Here is a 13173-nt window from a genome sequence, read left to right as displayed (position 1 = left end):
CTCATGCTCAAAGCTAACCCGCATAAAAAAGGGCCAACTGTGAAGGCACCACGAAAAGAGGGCGATACTTTCACCTTTCAAAAATAATGATAAATAACAATGGCTATCTATAGGCTATTGTGACGAAACAAAAACGTAACATATTTTACAAAAAAGAATGGGAATCAAAATCTCATGTTCCAGTTAGTCGAGCTTTCCTAGGGAACAAGTACAACAAAATCTACAATTGAGACAACTATGTGGAAAAATAAAGCGGGATAGAAAGGCTACAAGCCATTACGAATCATATTAATATGCACTTATATTAATCATAGAGGCGGGTAAAAGTATGAAGATATGGAAAATCCGAGGAAGAGCAAGCCACCAACAGTAGCTACTGAGCGTTGGGAAATTTTAGATGCCAGCATGCTTCCTCCCACCACTGCCAGCGAAGTACAGAAGGTGTGACCCAAAGAGGCCCCAACAGCTACTCCCAGAGCATTTTTGTGGGTCGCCAGCTGCAGAAGGAAATTAAAGGTCATGAAAAATGTAGAAGGGAAAGACTACTAATGTTGCCGACAAAACCTAAGACATAAAATCAATCACGAAAGCATGAAATTTTCAGTGATCTACAGGGGACCAGTTTTCTTACTGCAATTGTCGCTATCTGGCTACGATCACCCCACTCAGCAAGGAATGTTAAAATAAAGGACTGCATAAAAATAAGATGGTAAAACATGTGTAAATGTGGGTAATGTCCGCCAAAGAATTGATGCAAAGCAAAAAGTGTACTTGCCTCCAAAAAAATTGGTGTACAAAATCTTGAAAAGAAACGCCGAACTGGAGTTTTCCCTTGTCCGCCTTCCAGTTTTTCTTCAACCTAGTTAACAAGAAGAATAATCCTTAGCATGTTCCAAATTTGACCAGATAGTCTTTCTTAAAAAAAAATTGAACCAATCAATACATCAACTATGGAATCCCTGCCAGCTGCAGCAAGTTTACAGTTAAATAATTGAGCTTCCCTCCTCATGACAAGTGCTAGGGGAAACTATGATTAAAAGAAAAAAACAAAGCAGCAACGAACTAACTTATTTGAAGATGTTTCCTCTTAAGTGCAAATAATTCACACTTATACACATCTTTCAACATATTCCCTTAGTTAAAATTTATTGAAAACTACAAAATCATGAGTAAAACTCATTAAACAAGGAGTAGAATCCACATATAATTCTGTGATTTTCAACAAAATTTAGCCAACTGTAAAAAGTACATTAGGATAAGTGTTAGAGTAACTCGCAAGCATTTCAGGCCATCTGGCCATCTGAATTTTCCTATAAAGCCTTAGTAAAAAAATATACTTCTTCCATTTCTTTCTTCTGGGAGGATTTTGATTCAGTTGATCTCCATGCAATGTATAGTAACCTTAGCCCAAAGAAAGCATAAAGAACTGCAGGTGACAGAGAAGAAATAAAATCAGCTTCATCTTAACAAAAATTGAACTTACAAATGAAAATAAAGCCATCGTTAAACACAATATAATGAATAGACATTTGGAAACTGGTAAATCACTAAGTTACAAATGGCAATCCAAAAATCAAATAGGTCACAAATTGTTGAGTAGCATATAATTTTGACTTATAAAGCCACAAACAAATTTTAATGCGCAAGCTAACTAGAATTCTAAAAGAGTTTATACAAGTAAAAGACACAATATTCGGAACAGACACACAAACAAACAGCCAATGAAGCTAAATCCATAATATTTATTTATACTAAACAGCACCAGAAGTTTGAGTGAACCACAAAGGCTGGGAGCAAATTGATGAAAAAGTTGCAACCAACTAGTAATTAAGCATGGATATAAGCAGCACCAGTCAAGTGCATTGTTAGACCCCTAAACCATTTGAACAGAGCTAATTGTTGTAGCTTCTATAAAAAGGGCATTGTGAAGACTCGACAACCCTTGTAATTCAAAACAATTACTATATAACCTGCTTTTTGCAAATTTCACAAACTATTCTAATCAGCTCAGTAATAAGTATCAATCTGAGATATTGTACCTGTAGCCGCACTATTTGTATGCTTCCTAGAAATCAAGTTTGGGACAATCCTGCCTAGCCCAGTAGAAAGTACCTAATTGACACGTACAATAACTTTAATTCTGATAACATCGATAAGAAAAGGAATTGCAGAAACCATTTCATCACAATACTATGAAAAAAGCATCCCATGATGAGACAACAGAGAAAAAATACTCGACCTTGTAGTTAACTACTGTAGCACTTACCGTCATTATAAACAGCGCACTTAGCGCACCAGACAAGACAATTGACTTAGGATGACGCATAGCCATAAGAGCTGCTATTATAAACGTCTCATCCCCGATCTAGCACAAAAAAAATCAGTTCAAAGGCATTACTCAAACATGAAAGAGAGGTATCATACGAGACAAGTATTCTTAAGGAAAAATTGAGCTAGTTCGCAGCAATATCAATTAGTAATCAATTGGTTGCTTTCTCTATATAGCCTATATAAGTCGCACACCAGCTTTCTATCACATACTTCATACTTTTTCAATGAAGTTTGATTCTAGTTTACTATCACAACACTCATCTCCTAAATTTCACCAGCTCTCACAATCTTTCACGAACCTATATAATTCTATAAACACAAAATATATAGAAACTTGTTCTTGAGATCCAAATTGGATCCAGTGAAAACGCTTTACAACACAGTAGCTATAAATATAGTCAGCAAAATCAAACAACGAATGTAAGTACAAAGCAGTTTCGTTAAACTAACCTCGCTGACAATGATCATCGATAAACTCGCGAAAAAAGCATCGAAGAGTCCAGGACCGGTGGAATCCAAGCCAAGAGAAAGGATCGAACCATTATCTATTTCATTCAACACAATCTGTTCACAGAAAGCACACTAATATTCATTTCCAAATTCAACACATTCGTTTGAGTTTTCTCCACAATTGAACGTAACGACAAATAACGGTAACAAAGAAAGAAAGATTGGCAACGGAAGCTTACTTTGCCGCGGCGACCGAGATCCACAGATCCACCGAATCCTTCCATTGCGTTCTGCGAGAGAGAATCCTACACATAGAAATAAAATACGTTGTGGCCGCGATTCTTGAGAGAAAACGCAAAGAACGAAGGACAAGAAGTTGACCTGAGCAAAGGTGGATGATAGGTTAAAGAAGAGGGACAGGAGAAGGAAAATGCGAAAAGCGGAAAGGATTCTTCGTTTGTTGAAGCTTGGAGCCATTGTGAGCCCGTGTCGGTTGAAATTGCGAGGAAGAAGGAAGCCGCAGAAAGAAAAACGACGGAAAATGATTTTCTCGAGAAAGTGGAAAGGGGAATTTGAGTAAAAAAGGGATGAAAAGTGAGAGGAAGAGAATAGTGATCTCAGTTAGCGAGATCTGATTTTTGGATCTGAATTATGCAGAGAGTTTGATGCAGAGAGATCCTGTTCAGATCTCCGAACATTGAATTCATTTCACCAGGCATTTTATACGTGCTTCAGGCTTTGCGAGTTTCTGCTACTACCGAGGCAAGAACCACATAACGCGCTCTTTACCTTTTCTTTGTCTCTCTCGGGTCATGAAGGCCAAATCCCACTTCGACAATTGCACCTAAAACTTTGACAAAGGGGCATGTGATTCGGCGCATTTTAGTAAAAAGTTATTAAAAAATACTGTAAGAACATTAATAACGAGTTTTTGGTAAAAGTTCTTTTTTTTTTAATTTTTAACTCGATAATATTTTTCTTAAAAATATGCTACTTGTTATTATTATGGTAAATCAAGGTGAAGGGTTATTTAATTAAAATCAAGATATTTTTTTATGAAATTATTTTTTAAATTGTTAAACATTGAAACGTGTGTTTAAATTAATTTCAGAGCCTAGCCTCTTTCAGTACGGTGTGATTCGGAAGCTGGTGGGCATGTGACACCCGGGCACTGACGAGGGCGGGGAGTGATCGTCGGTGCAAGAGGCACGAAGTGCAGGAGCACAAACAAGGAGCGGCTCCTGACAGGCTTCTAGTGGAAGGGACACATGATGAATCGAACATAAACCGGAATGAGAGGGATCTAGAGACTGTATAGGTATGGGACTATACAGTTGAAGGATAGCTTAAAGGGATTGATTTGGCTACTCATATCACCAAAATGCATTTGCTTTTCGGTAGCCTAATTTAGGGATGGGTGACCTTTTGGGAAGTTTCCTCGTTGTCGGGACGTTACAAGACATAGTATAATTTTTCTCTTAACAAGAAAATCACACTTTTTTTGGCATAACAAACGTGCTTTCAATGATACCACCACTATGTTTAGTTTCAAACAATCATCATATTTTATTTTTATGCAAAATCATGTAGTTGGGCTGTGAACATATAATTGAGTGTCATTAAAGTTTTTTTTTTTCAAAAACACAAACTTCAAATAATTCCAGTCTTACAAAATTATTTTGATTAATGTTAAATGTAAGATAAAATGATTTATTCATGAAATTTTTAATTTAAAAAAAGTTTACAATAAAATTTGAATTCAATAACAATGTGTCAAACCCTGAAAAATGACAAGTGGAAGGGAGGGACAAATGTCTCAAATAAAAGAGATTGAGCATTTTATAGAACTTTCCAAACCGCAACTCATCTCATTTTCTCATAATCTATATCTCTCTAAAACTCAAGTCTCTACCTTTTCTCCTCCTTCTCTCTAGAAATTCTTCATCTCCTTTCATCTTTTCTTCAACCAGCCACAGTCTGAGCAATTTTGGGAGTCAATATCTTCTTTCTCACCGATCAAAATCAAGCTTAGAGTCGGTAAGTTCATCCTCTTCTTAGAAATTATGTTTCTTGGCACATGCAAGCCAAGTTTCTGGTTGCATGTGTTCATTAGCTTCTTCTTCTTATTTCTGATCACTTTTCTAGTATTTTGGGTTGGTCCGTTACCGAAAATCGGTGAACTGTAGGTTCTTGAGATTTTCTGGTGTTAAGAGCAAATTTCTGAAGTGGTAGAGTTGTTTGGTCCGGTTAAGAGGTAAGGGAAGCTAGATAATTTAATTACTTAGTTTTGATGTATAAAAATGTTGTTTGATGAGGTTGCATGTATGTGAAATTGAATGATTTGGTGTTCGGTGCTTTTGGTGTGGAATATTGATGCTATATTCATGATGATTGTGTTTCTGCATGATTATGGTTTAGTGGCCGAGTGAAATTGGAAGAAAGTGTGGTAGTGAAAATGGGGGAAATGTGTTTGGTTTGAGTTTGGTCTGTATAGGAAATCTAATTCTTGGTCATTGAGTTCATGATTCTGCAGAATTGAATCTCAAATTTGTGATGAAACTCTCTTAATGATGTTAGAAAGGTTTAATCAATCTTAATCAAGTGTAAATGAAGTATTTGATATATGTTTGGAGGATTAGAAGTTGGAAGATTGTAGTGAAATTGGTAAGGATTGGTGTTGATCATAATTCTACAGTTATTCTGTAGAATTATGTAGTTCGCTGAGGGTCTTTAATTGATCGTTCGGCTTCTCTCTAGTACTCGGTCTTAATTGAGTTCTACTTTTGTGGATTCTTAGTTAATGACCGATCGGTCTTGTGTTGATACTCAAGTGAATATAACAGTCGGTTTAGACATAACATTTGATTGTAAACAACGTTCGGTCTATCATAGGCTTTAACTGTTATTGATTGCTCGGTCATGTACTGTCTCAGTAGTGCTCGGTCTTGTACTAAGCGCTCGGTCTCAGTAGTGCTTTATCTTGTACTAAATGCTCGGTCTCAGTAGTGCTTGGTCTTGTACTAAGCGCTCGGTCTCAATAGTGCTCGGTCTTATACTAAGCATTATGTCTCGTCATAATACTCAGTCATGTATTTGTATTAGGTACTAATGGTGTTCGGCTTAAGCCAATGGCATTCGGTCCAAGACAATAATGTTCGTTCTAAATTATAAGTGTTCGGTCTAAGATTCAAGTGCTCAGGTTTAACTTTAGTATTTGGTTGTTCTAGTATTCGATCCTAAAATCATGTTCGGCTCATGCGTGAGTCTTACTCTTTAAATGACCGTTTGGTCATGTTCACATATGGGGAGGGTTTACCGTCCGGTCTTGTTCAAAAGATTTGTTGATCTTTTCGTTCGGTCGTACTTAAGGGTGATGTTTGTTTTACTATTCGGTTTTATGTTATTTAAATGTGTTATGAAAATGAGGAAATATCTTGGTATTGAGGTATGGTATTTATAATGTGATATGAAAGAGAATTCCAAGGAGGAATGTCTTAGTGGTGGTTTCAATGTGGTGAAAGTATGAATATGGTTAGACTAAGCTAGCGTTCATCCTGACATTCTAATGGTCACCGAGTCTCAAGTAGAGAATGGTGATGCATGTGGTGAGAATAACAGGAGGCATGGTTGCGTATAGCTTGGGGTTCCAGTTAACGACTAAACTCATGTGTAGTTTGCGGTTTCCAGCTACAGTGAGGGATGAAGGGATAACCTCGTGTGGCGGCTTGGGTTTACAGCTATGGTATTCATGAGGTTTTCAGTTTACCTTTCCACGAGTGCAAGAACGTCGTAGCTACATATTCATACAGTCTGGACAGTCAGAGTAAAAGTGGTCGGTTATAACATGCTTGTATGATTTCTATAGATGTATGATTGTATTATATGTTTGTATGAATTGTATGTTTAGATAGTTAATTAAATTACACTAGCTTACCCTTATTTCCTGATTTGTCATGGTGTCTGTTCGGTCGTCTTTGTCATTGCAATGATCATCCTATGGGTGTGAGCAGAAGGTGAGGAGGGTTCTCTAGAGTAGGCGTTGGCAGAAGAGGATGATTTCCGTTAAGAGTAAGACTGTTCGGTCTTGTGCTTGTTTCTGTTTTCAGTGTAGGACCGTTCGGTTGATACACTTCTTGTATGACTGATAGATATGCTCTTATGGTTTGTATCAGTGTAGGTTTTTGTAAAGTTTTTAATTTATGGTTATTTTAGGATAACTGTAAGTTAACTTTATTTCCTGTAACTATTCTATTTTATTGTAAATGTAAGAACTCTTAAATATAGTTTAGAGCTATATTTTTGGGATGTTAGACAATGTATTATGTAAAATAGATTTATGTTTCTTTACAAATTGAAATATACTCAGAGATACACTAGTTTTATGTTTAGGTCGAGATATATCAGACAATTTTAGTGTTCAACCTTCTCCCGATTTCAGATAACAAATTTTTTCACTATAAACGACGTAATATTTTCTTTTTTATGAAGTGATGTGACTTTGGTCGGAAAATCTAGAAATATACTATAATTCTCAAGTTAGTTACTAACACTAAGATAATGATATTGTAATAAGCTATAATAGTGTGACTGACTATTTATAATATATGGATAGTCTTTTTTGTTGAGACTAAGGTTCCTATGATTATCTTATTTTAATGTTTCCTAATGCGTTTACTTATCCTTAATCTCTTTGTGATTTGTCGTTGTGTCTATTAGGATATGTACCAAAACAATAACACATGTGTTCTTAACTTTTTGAAGCAAAACGATGTGTCCTCGACCTCCTGGGAGCCAAGGTCTACTAGGTCTGTATATGTATAATTTATATCTTCGTTCAGTCACAAATATAATGAAGGTAATACTCTAAGATATAATAAATTTATAATACACCATGATCTATTGTTTATGGTTGAATGTAAGTGAAAAATTGTGTATAACATTTTATTCTATAAAATGTTAAATGTTGTAAAAATTAATTGAATTATAGTAAAATTGTGGGATAATTTTCTATCTAGGTCATATTGTCTTTGATAAAATTAAACAGTGATATAAGTAAATTTCTTAGTGGACTGGCTCAAATTATAGTAGCATTTTCCAACTATGGGAAAAAATATAAAACAAGATATCACTTATGTTTTCAAATTTTATTTTTTCCATGTTTCATTTCAATTTTAATGATAATACTTTTTATATAAATTATTAATGTCTTTTTGTAGATATTTTATATGAGTAAGTGGGTAAAGTAAAATTGTTCATAGATTAAATATAAATAATTTAAAATTTGTGATAATGTTCAATTATATTAATTTAATTATTTTCATTGAGACTAGTATAGTGAAAGTTCTATTATTTTATTTTAAAGTTATGATTTGAAGTGTAATTATTTTAATTTTTTTAGAGATTCATTTTATTTGTATTAATTTTTTTAAAATGATTTTATTTGATAAAATAATATGAGATTATATTCTAAAAAGTAAACTTACATAATCTTGTTTTAAATTATGGCATTTACAATTTTTAAATTTTAGATTGAGTATACTTGTGAGGATCTAGAACATGATTTTTTAGAAATGATAGTGAGTTTTAAAATGGTGACACTTGATTATTTTAATAACCAAAAGTTTTAGTATAAATAGTTTTTCAATAAATATGATTTATTATTTTAAAATACATAATCTCTTTATAAACTACTTTTCTAGAATTCTTTATTTTCTCTTTATTTTTTCTTACTCTTTGTACACCCTTTCCAATATATGAGACCATAGAAGTGATCATTTTGGTGAGTTCTTTGTATCCATATGATCAATTTTTTCATTTGAGTAAGTGGATTTTTTGTTCTTTTCCTTGGTCAAATATGTTTTCTTTGTGCATGCATTCTTTCTTTGATTGCACATGTATATTAAGTTATTTATGTGAGTCTCTACTGAGGAGTGATCATAATGATATGATTTGATCGTTTTTGTAATGTCTCTATATGTAAATAGAACATCTTGAGATATTGAAGTTGTGTGGTGTTTTAGAGTTGTCAAGGAAAGCTAGTATGCCATTTGTTGACTTTTATGCTGATTTGGATAATACATGTTGAATGTGTAAAATTTGAGATGTTATGGTGCTTTGTGAAATCTGGTTTAATATGTTTTGGTATGTTGAGATAAGGTAGTTGCATGTGTTAATTATGGTTGGTGTTTGTATGTTTGGTTTTGGTTTTATGTGTGATTGAATTAGAGAGTTATAACTTGAGCCATTAGCCATATTGGTACCAATTAGAAAACGTTTTTGCCATTGTTTGAACTAATAAAAAAGTGAAAAGCACCAATTTATGCAAATGAGCAAGCTAAACTCTCCTATTTTGTCATGGCATTGGGTGGTATCAGTGAGGCAATGAGCATCATTCAAAATTTAAAAGTTAGAGATCTTTTTGTGCCTAAGCATTGGATGATGATTTATACCATTGGGTGGAACTTGGACAGTGGAACTCTAACTTGGTTGTCGTTGGGCGATCACATTCTCTACTAGGAGAAACAAAGTTAAAGTTAGATAGTTCATTAACTATGTACTGTTAGGCACTACCTAGTACTACTAGGTGAAACTCTCTAGTTTTAATCCAGATGGGTTATTGGGGCCTTAACGTTGGGCGTTAGTGTGGCACCACTGGCCGCTGTCATCATAGAGAGCTCCAGGGACTTTAGTGTTAGGTCCAGTGTGGTTCCACTAGGCGTTCTACCCTTGTGAAGCTAACTTTGGGCATGCCTTTTGTAAGATTAGGCGTCATTATGAAATATGTATTTTGTTATTTGTATTCCATGGTTTTATGGTGTTGTTTGTTATCTTATTATATTGTTTTAAAAATGCTGGAACAAATGTATGAATTGATGATAATATAGGGAATTCCATAGAGGAAATAATATTCGGTATATGATTCACTAGGCTATGCATTGATGCAAGTAGTTTTTCCAAGCTATCTTGAGCTTTACTAACCATTCATACTCATGTAAAGAAAGATGATTAGGTGGTGAAAGTGGCAGGAGGTCCTACCATAAGAACGACTCCAAGGTTCTAATGATTGTGAAGGGACTAACCTTATGGGTGGTAGCTTGAGGGAGGGCATTGTATATCACCACAAGTGCATGACTTTACAAGTCTGACTCAATTGCACTTATCTTGATAAATTGACTCTAAAGGAGTTTGATTATATGCATGAAAGTATATGCTAATTGTGATTAATTCTTACATGTTTATTAAATAACTTAGCATTATATGTATATGTTATCTCCTTTTCAGCTAGTTTACCCTTTCTTTGGTTCTTTGTGATAGTTTTTCTATAGTGTGTTCTAGTTTTGCATTGATTGAAGTTATAGGAAAACACTAGAAATGGGGTTTTAATAGTGTTTTAAAAATCTTTTTGCAACGTTAAGTCTAGCGAATGAATGAGAATCAATAGTGAAAGACATTTTTAAACACTGAATTTATAGGAATTGATTAAAGGGATTTCACAAGAGACATCATGTATAACTTTTAAACTCTTGTGATAAAGGGAAGTATAAGTTTAAAAAAGAATACTTTAAGTGTCCTACAATTGAATAAATGTGTGCTTGCTCACATTTTCTAATTCACATAACCACCATCTAGTGAATGTAGGAAAATAGATACTTTAAATGACTTATCTAAAAACTATCTTTTTATAATAAAGGCAAAGAAACATTTAATAGAATAAATCAATAAACACAATTTTTATATTGGTTCACTCCAATTGAGCTACATCAAGTCTCTCTTATTAACTCTTGAGAGGTTCCATTTATCATTTGAAAGGCTTGCATATGAGTTTGACCCACTCTTGGTTGTGTAGTATTATTTACCATTCTTGGTATCCCTAAACAACTATCTAGTTGAGTTTAACTCACTCCTGGTTATGTAGTATTATTCACTAGTCCTAGAATCTCTAAACATCTGGTATCTTCCTGTTATGTTGTTTAGTTGAGTATTATAGCCACTCTTGGCACTTGATTATTCTAGCCACTTCTAGCACTTGAGTATTATAGGCGCTCCTGTAACCTGAGTATTTTAGTCACTCCTACCACCTAAGTATTTTAGCCACTCTTGACACCTAAGTATTTTAGTCACTCATGGCATTTGAGTATTCTAGCCACTCCTGATACCTGAGTATTTTAGCCACTCTTGGCAACTGAGTATTCTAACCATTCCTAGCATCCATAGATGTCTAATATCTTTGTGATGCGCTGTCTAGTTGAGTATCACCCACTCTTGGTTGCAAGTATTTTAGTTCTCTCTAGAACATACAACATATCTATTACAATATACAAATGTTTAACTCTCAATGAGAGGATATGGTTACAATTAAAATCTAACACTTGTAAAGTTATAGACCTAGTTTAACTCTCTTAGAGAGGATAAATACAATGATGTGCAGTCTTGTAACTTGAAGGTTGCTCCCTTTGCAAAAGAGCATCAAACGATGTAAGCTTGATGACAACAACATTGATCGTCAATCTTCATGCTTATACCTTCTTTTTATCTTTTCTCTTCGATAAGGTTGATTCTTCTTAAGTGGAGAAGCTTTAGACGATGTAGGCGTGAAGAGAAGTAGAACGAGTGTTGGCTCTTTTCATCTTTTCTCTTTTCTTTGATGAAGTTATTCTTCTTGATTGGAGAGTTATATACTGTGTAAGCTCTAAGAAGTAGCTATGTTGAATATTCAACCAATTTCATATGATTGCTCCTTCTCTTCTCCATTCCATACGGATGGAAGAACATTAGACAATGTGTATAGGCTTGGTGAGCAATAGAATGAATATTTAATTCATGTTGTTTTTCTTTCTTTTCTTCTTTTCAATATGCTTTCAACTTCATTTCTCTACTTCATTTCATTTCGACCTGTTTCAACCTCTTTTTCTTTTTTTCCTTTTTTCTCTTATCCCATCTTGGGCATCATGGTCCATTCTTTTCTTTTTCTATTTTCATTGCTTCGTCAAACTTCTATCTTCTTTGAATCTTCTTTATATAGTCTTTTGAAGATATGATTGTTAGATGTGGGGTTGACCTTTGTATATACTTTTTTTTAACGCTTTTTGGTAGATAATCACACTCACTTGTCTTGTCAATGCTTTATCATATCTTGGTTGAAGCGCGACTTGTACGACATGTCATAGTAGAAGTTTATACTTAGATCATTTTCATAACGTTTTTTTCTTCTCTCAACGTCTTTATCCACATATGCGATTGATTTTATTAATCCATTATGTAATTCTGATATGCATATTAAATGAGGACAAAGAATACAAGCATAATATAACTTTTATAGTACATGCATTAAATGAGATCAAATGTTTTGATCGTTTATGAACGTTATCTTACACTATATGTTCAAAACATCTTGTTATACATCATGTCAATAAATATATCAGTTGATCACAATATTCAGACAATATTAGACAGTATAAGTCATGTTGTCATTTGTTTTGAAACGTTAGACACTTATGGATGAAAAATAATCGGATACATAAGAAGTGACATGTTTTTCATCAAACAATATCATTTGCAAGACATTTTCCATTGATTATAAGTTTGAGATTACGTCTTTATTGTTCAGAGTTGATATTAATCAAACTATATTTTTCCTTTAACTTTTCCCCCTTTTGTAACAATGATTAATGGAGATATTAGGCTTTAGTATTTCATCTTTTCTTGAGGTTGAAGTGTAGCCTTTAAGACTTAAAGATATGTCCTTTTGTTTTACACATATGTCTTTTAGACAATACTTGATGTAAAGTGTGTTTCACTTGATAGATTTTTGCGCTTATTGCATTACATGATTTACTTCGATACTTATATACTTATCACTTTGTGAATGTATATATATCTTTAAGCACAATGTCTCGCAAGTGTATTAAACTTCTCATACTGATCAAACACTTTTTTTCAGGAATATGTCATGTCATTTTAACTTATCTTTTTCGCTATTTAATATTTAAACGCCTTGTGTAACCTTAGATATAACCTTTTATTTTTACTATAATTTGGCTTGGTGCTTATAATCTTTGGACTTTTTCTCTCTGATTTTTTTCTCTAATTTAACGGACATTTAAATGATTTATTTGATTAATGGTTAGATGATTCTATATTGTCCGTTATTTAGTGTTCAAACTCTCTTTCTTATAACTACTCGAGAATAAAATTCTTTGTATGATATTTCTATATTCTTTCCATTTCATTATTCAAAATTATTTTATTATTGTTATTTATTAAATTTTAAAACCAGACATACTCTAAACAATCCAACCTCTTTCTAAAAAGTTTTGCTTCAATGATAACTTTATTTGTTTAATATGAGCAAATGAAAAAAAATGTTAATCTATTTAAAAAAGGAGACGAGGC

At 33.6% G+C, this 13173-nt stretch overlaps 1 protein-coding gene across 1 annotated transcript; it reads right to left on the bottom strand.

Annotated features, from left to right (window-relative positions):
* Positions 1-87: 87 nt before the first annotated feature.
* On the bottom strand, positions 88-3613 carry LOC124825259 (GDT1-like protein 3). The gene is made up of 9 exons (XM_047297844.2): positions 3163-3613; positions 3021-3086; positions 2782-2895; positions 2267-2365; positions 2040-2112; positions 1338-1426; positions 776-859; positions 632-691; positions 88-497 (listed from the first exon to the last, which is right to left on the bottom strand). Exons 1-9 carry the CDS (start codon positions 3256-3258, stop codon positions 309-311), a joined length of 870 nt encoding a protein of 289 aa, XP_047153800.2. The 5' UTR covers positions 3259-3613; the 3' UTR covers positions 88-308.
* Positions 3614-13173: the final 9560 nt, after the last annotated feature.

The sequence above is a fragment of the Vigna umbellata genome, chromosome 4, assembly GCF_029865625.1.
Source record: "Vigna umbellata cultivar VRB3 chromosome 4, Vumbellata_1.0, whole genome shotgun sequence".
Taxonomy (NCBI): Eukaryota; Viridiplantae; Streptophyta; class Magnoliopsida; order Fabales; family Fabaceae; genus Vigna; species Vigna umbellata.
The sequence above is the reverse complement of the archived record's forward strand: the minus strand, read 5'-3'. Positions and strand labels throughout refer to the sequence as shown.

Coding starts and splice junctions, on each gene's coding strand:
- LOC124825259 (XM_047297844.2), bottom strand. CDS start 3,258: ATGGCTCCAAGCTTCAACAAACGAAGAATCCTTTCCGCTTTTCGCATT. Junction 2,366..2,781: donor CGATGATCATTGTCAGCGAG/GTTAGTTTAACG, acceptor TTTTTGTGCTAG/ATCGGGGATGAGACGTTTAT. Junction 860..1,337: donor AGAAGAAAGAAATGGAAGAA/GTATATTTTTTT, acceptor CTTGTTAACTAG/GTTGAAGAAAAACTGGAAGG.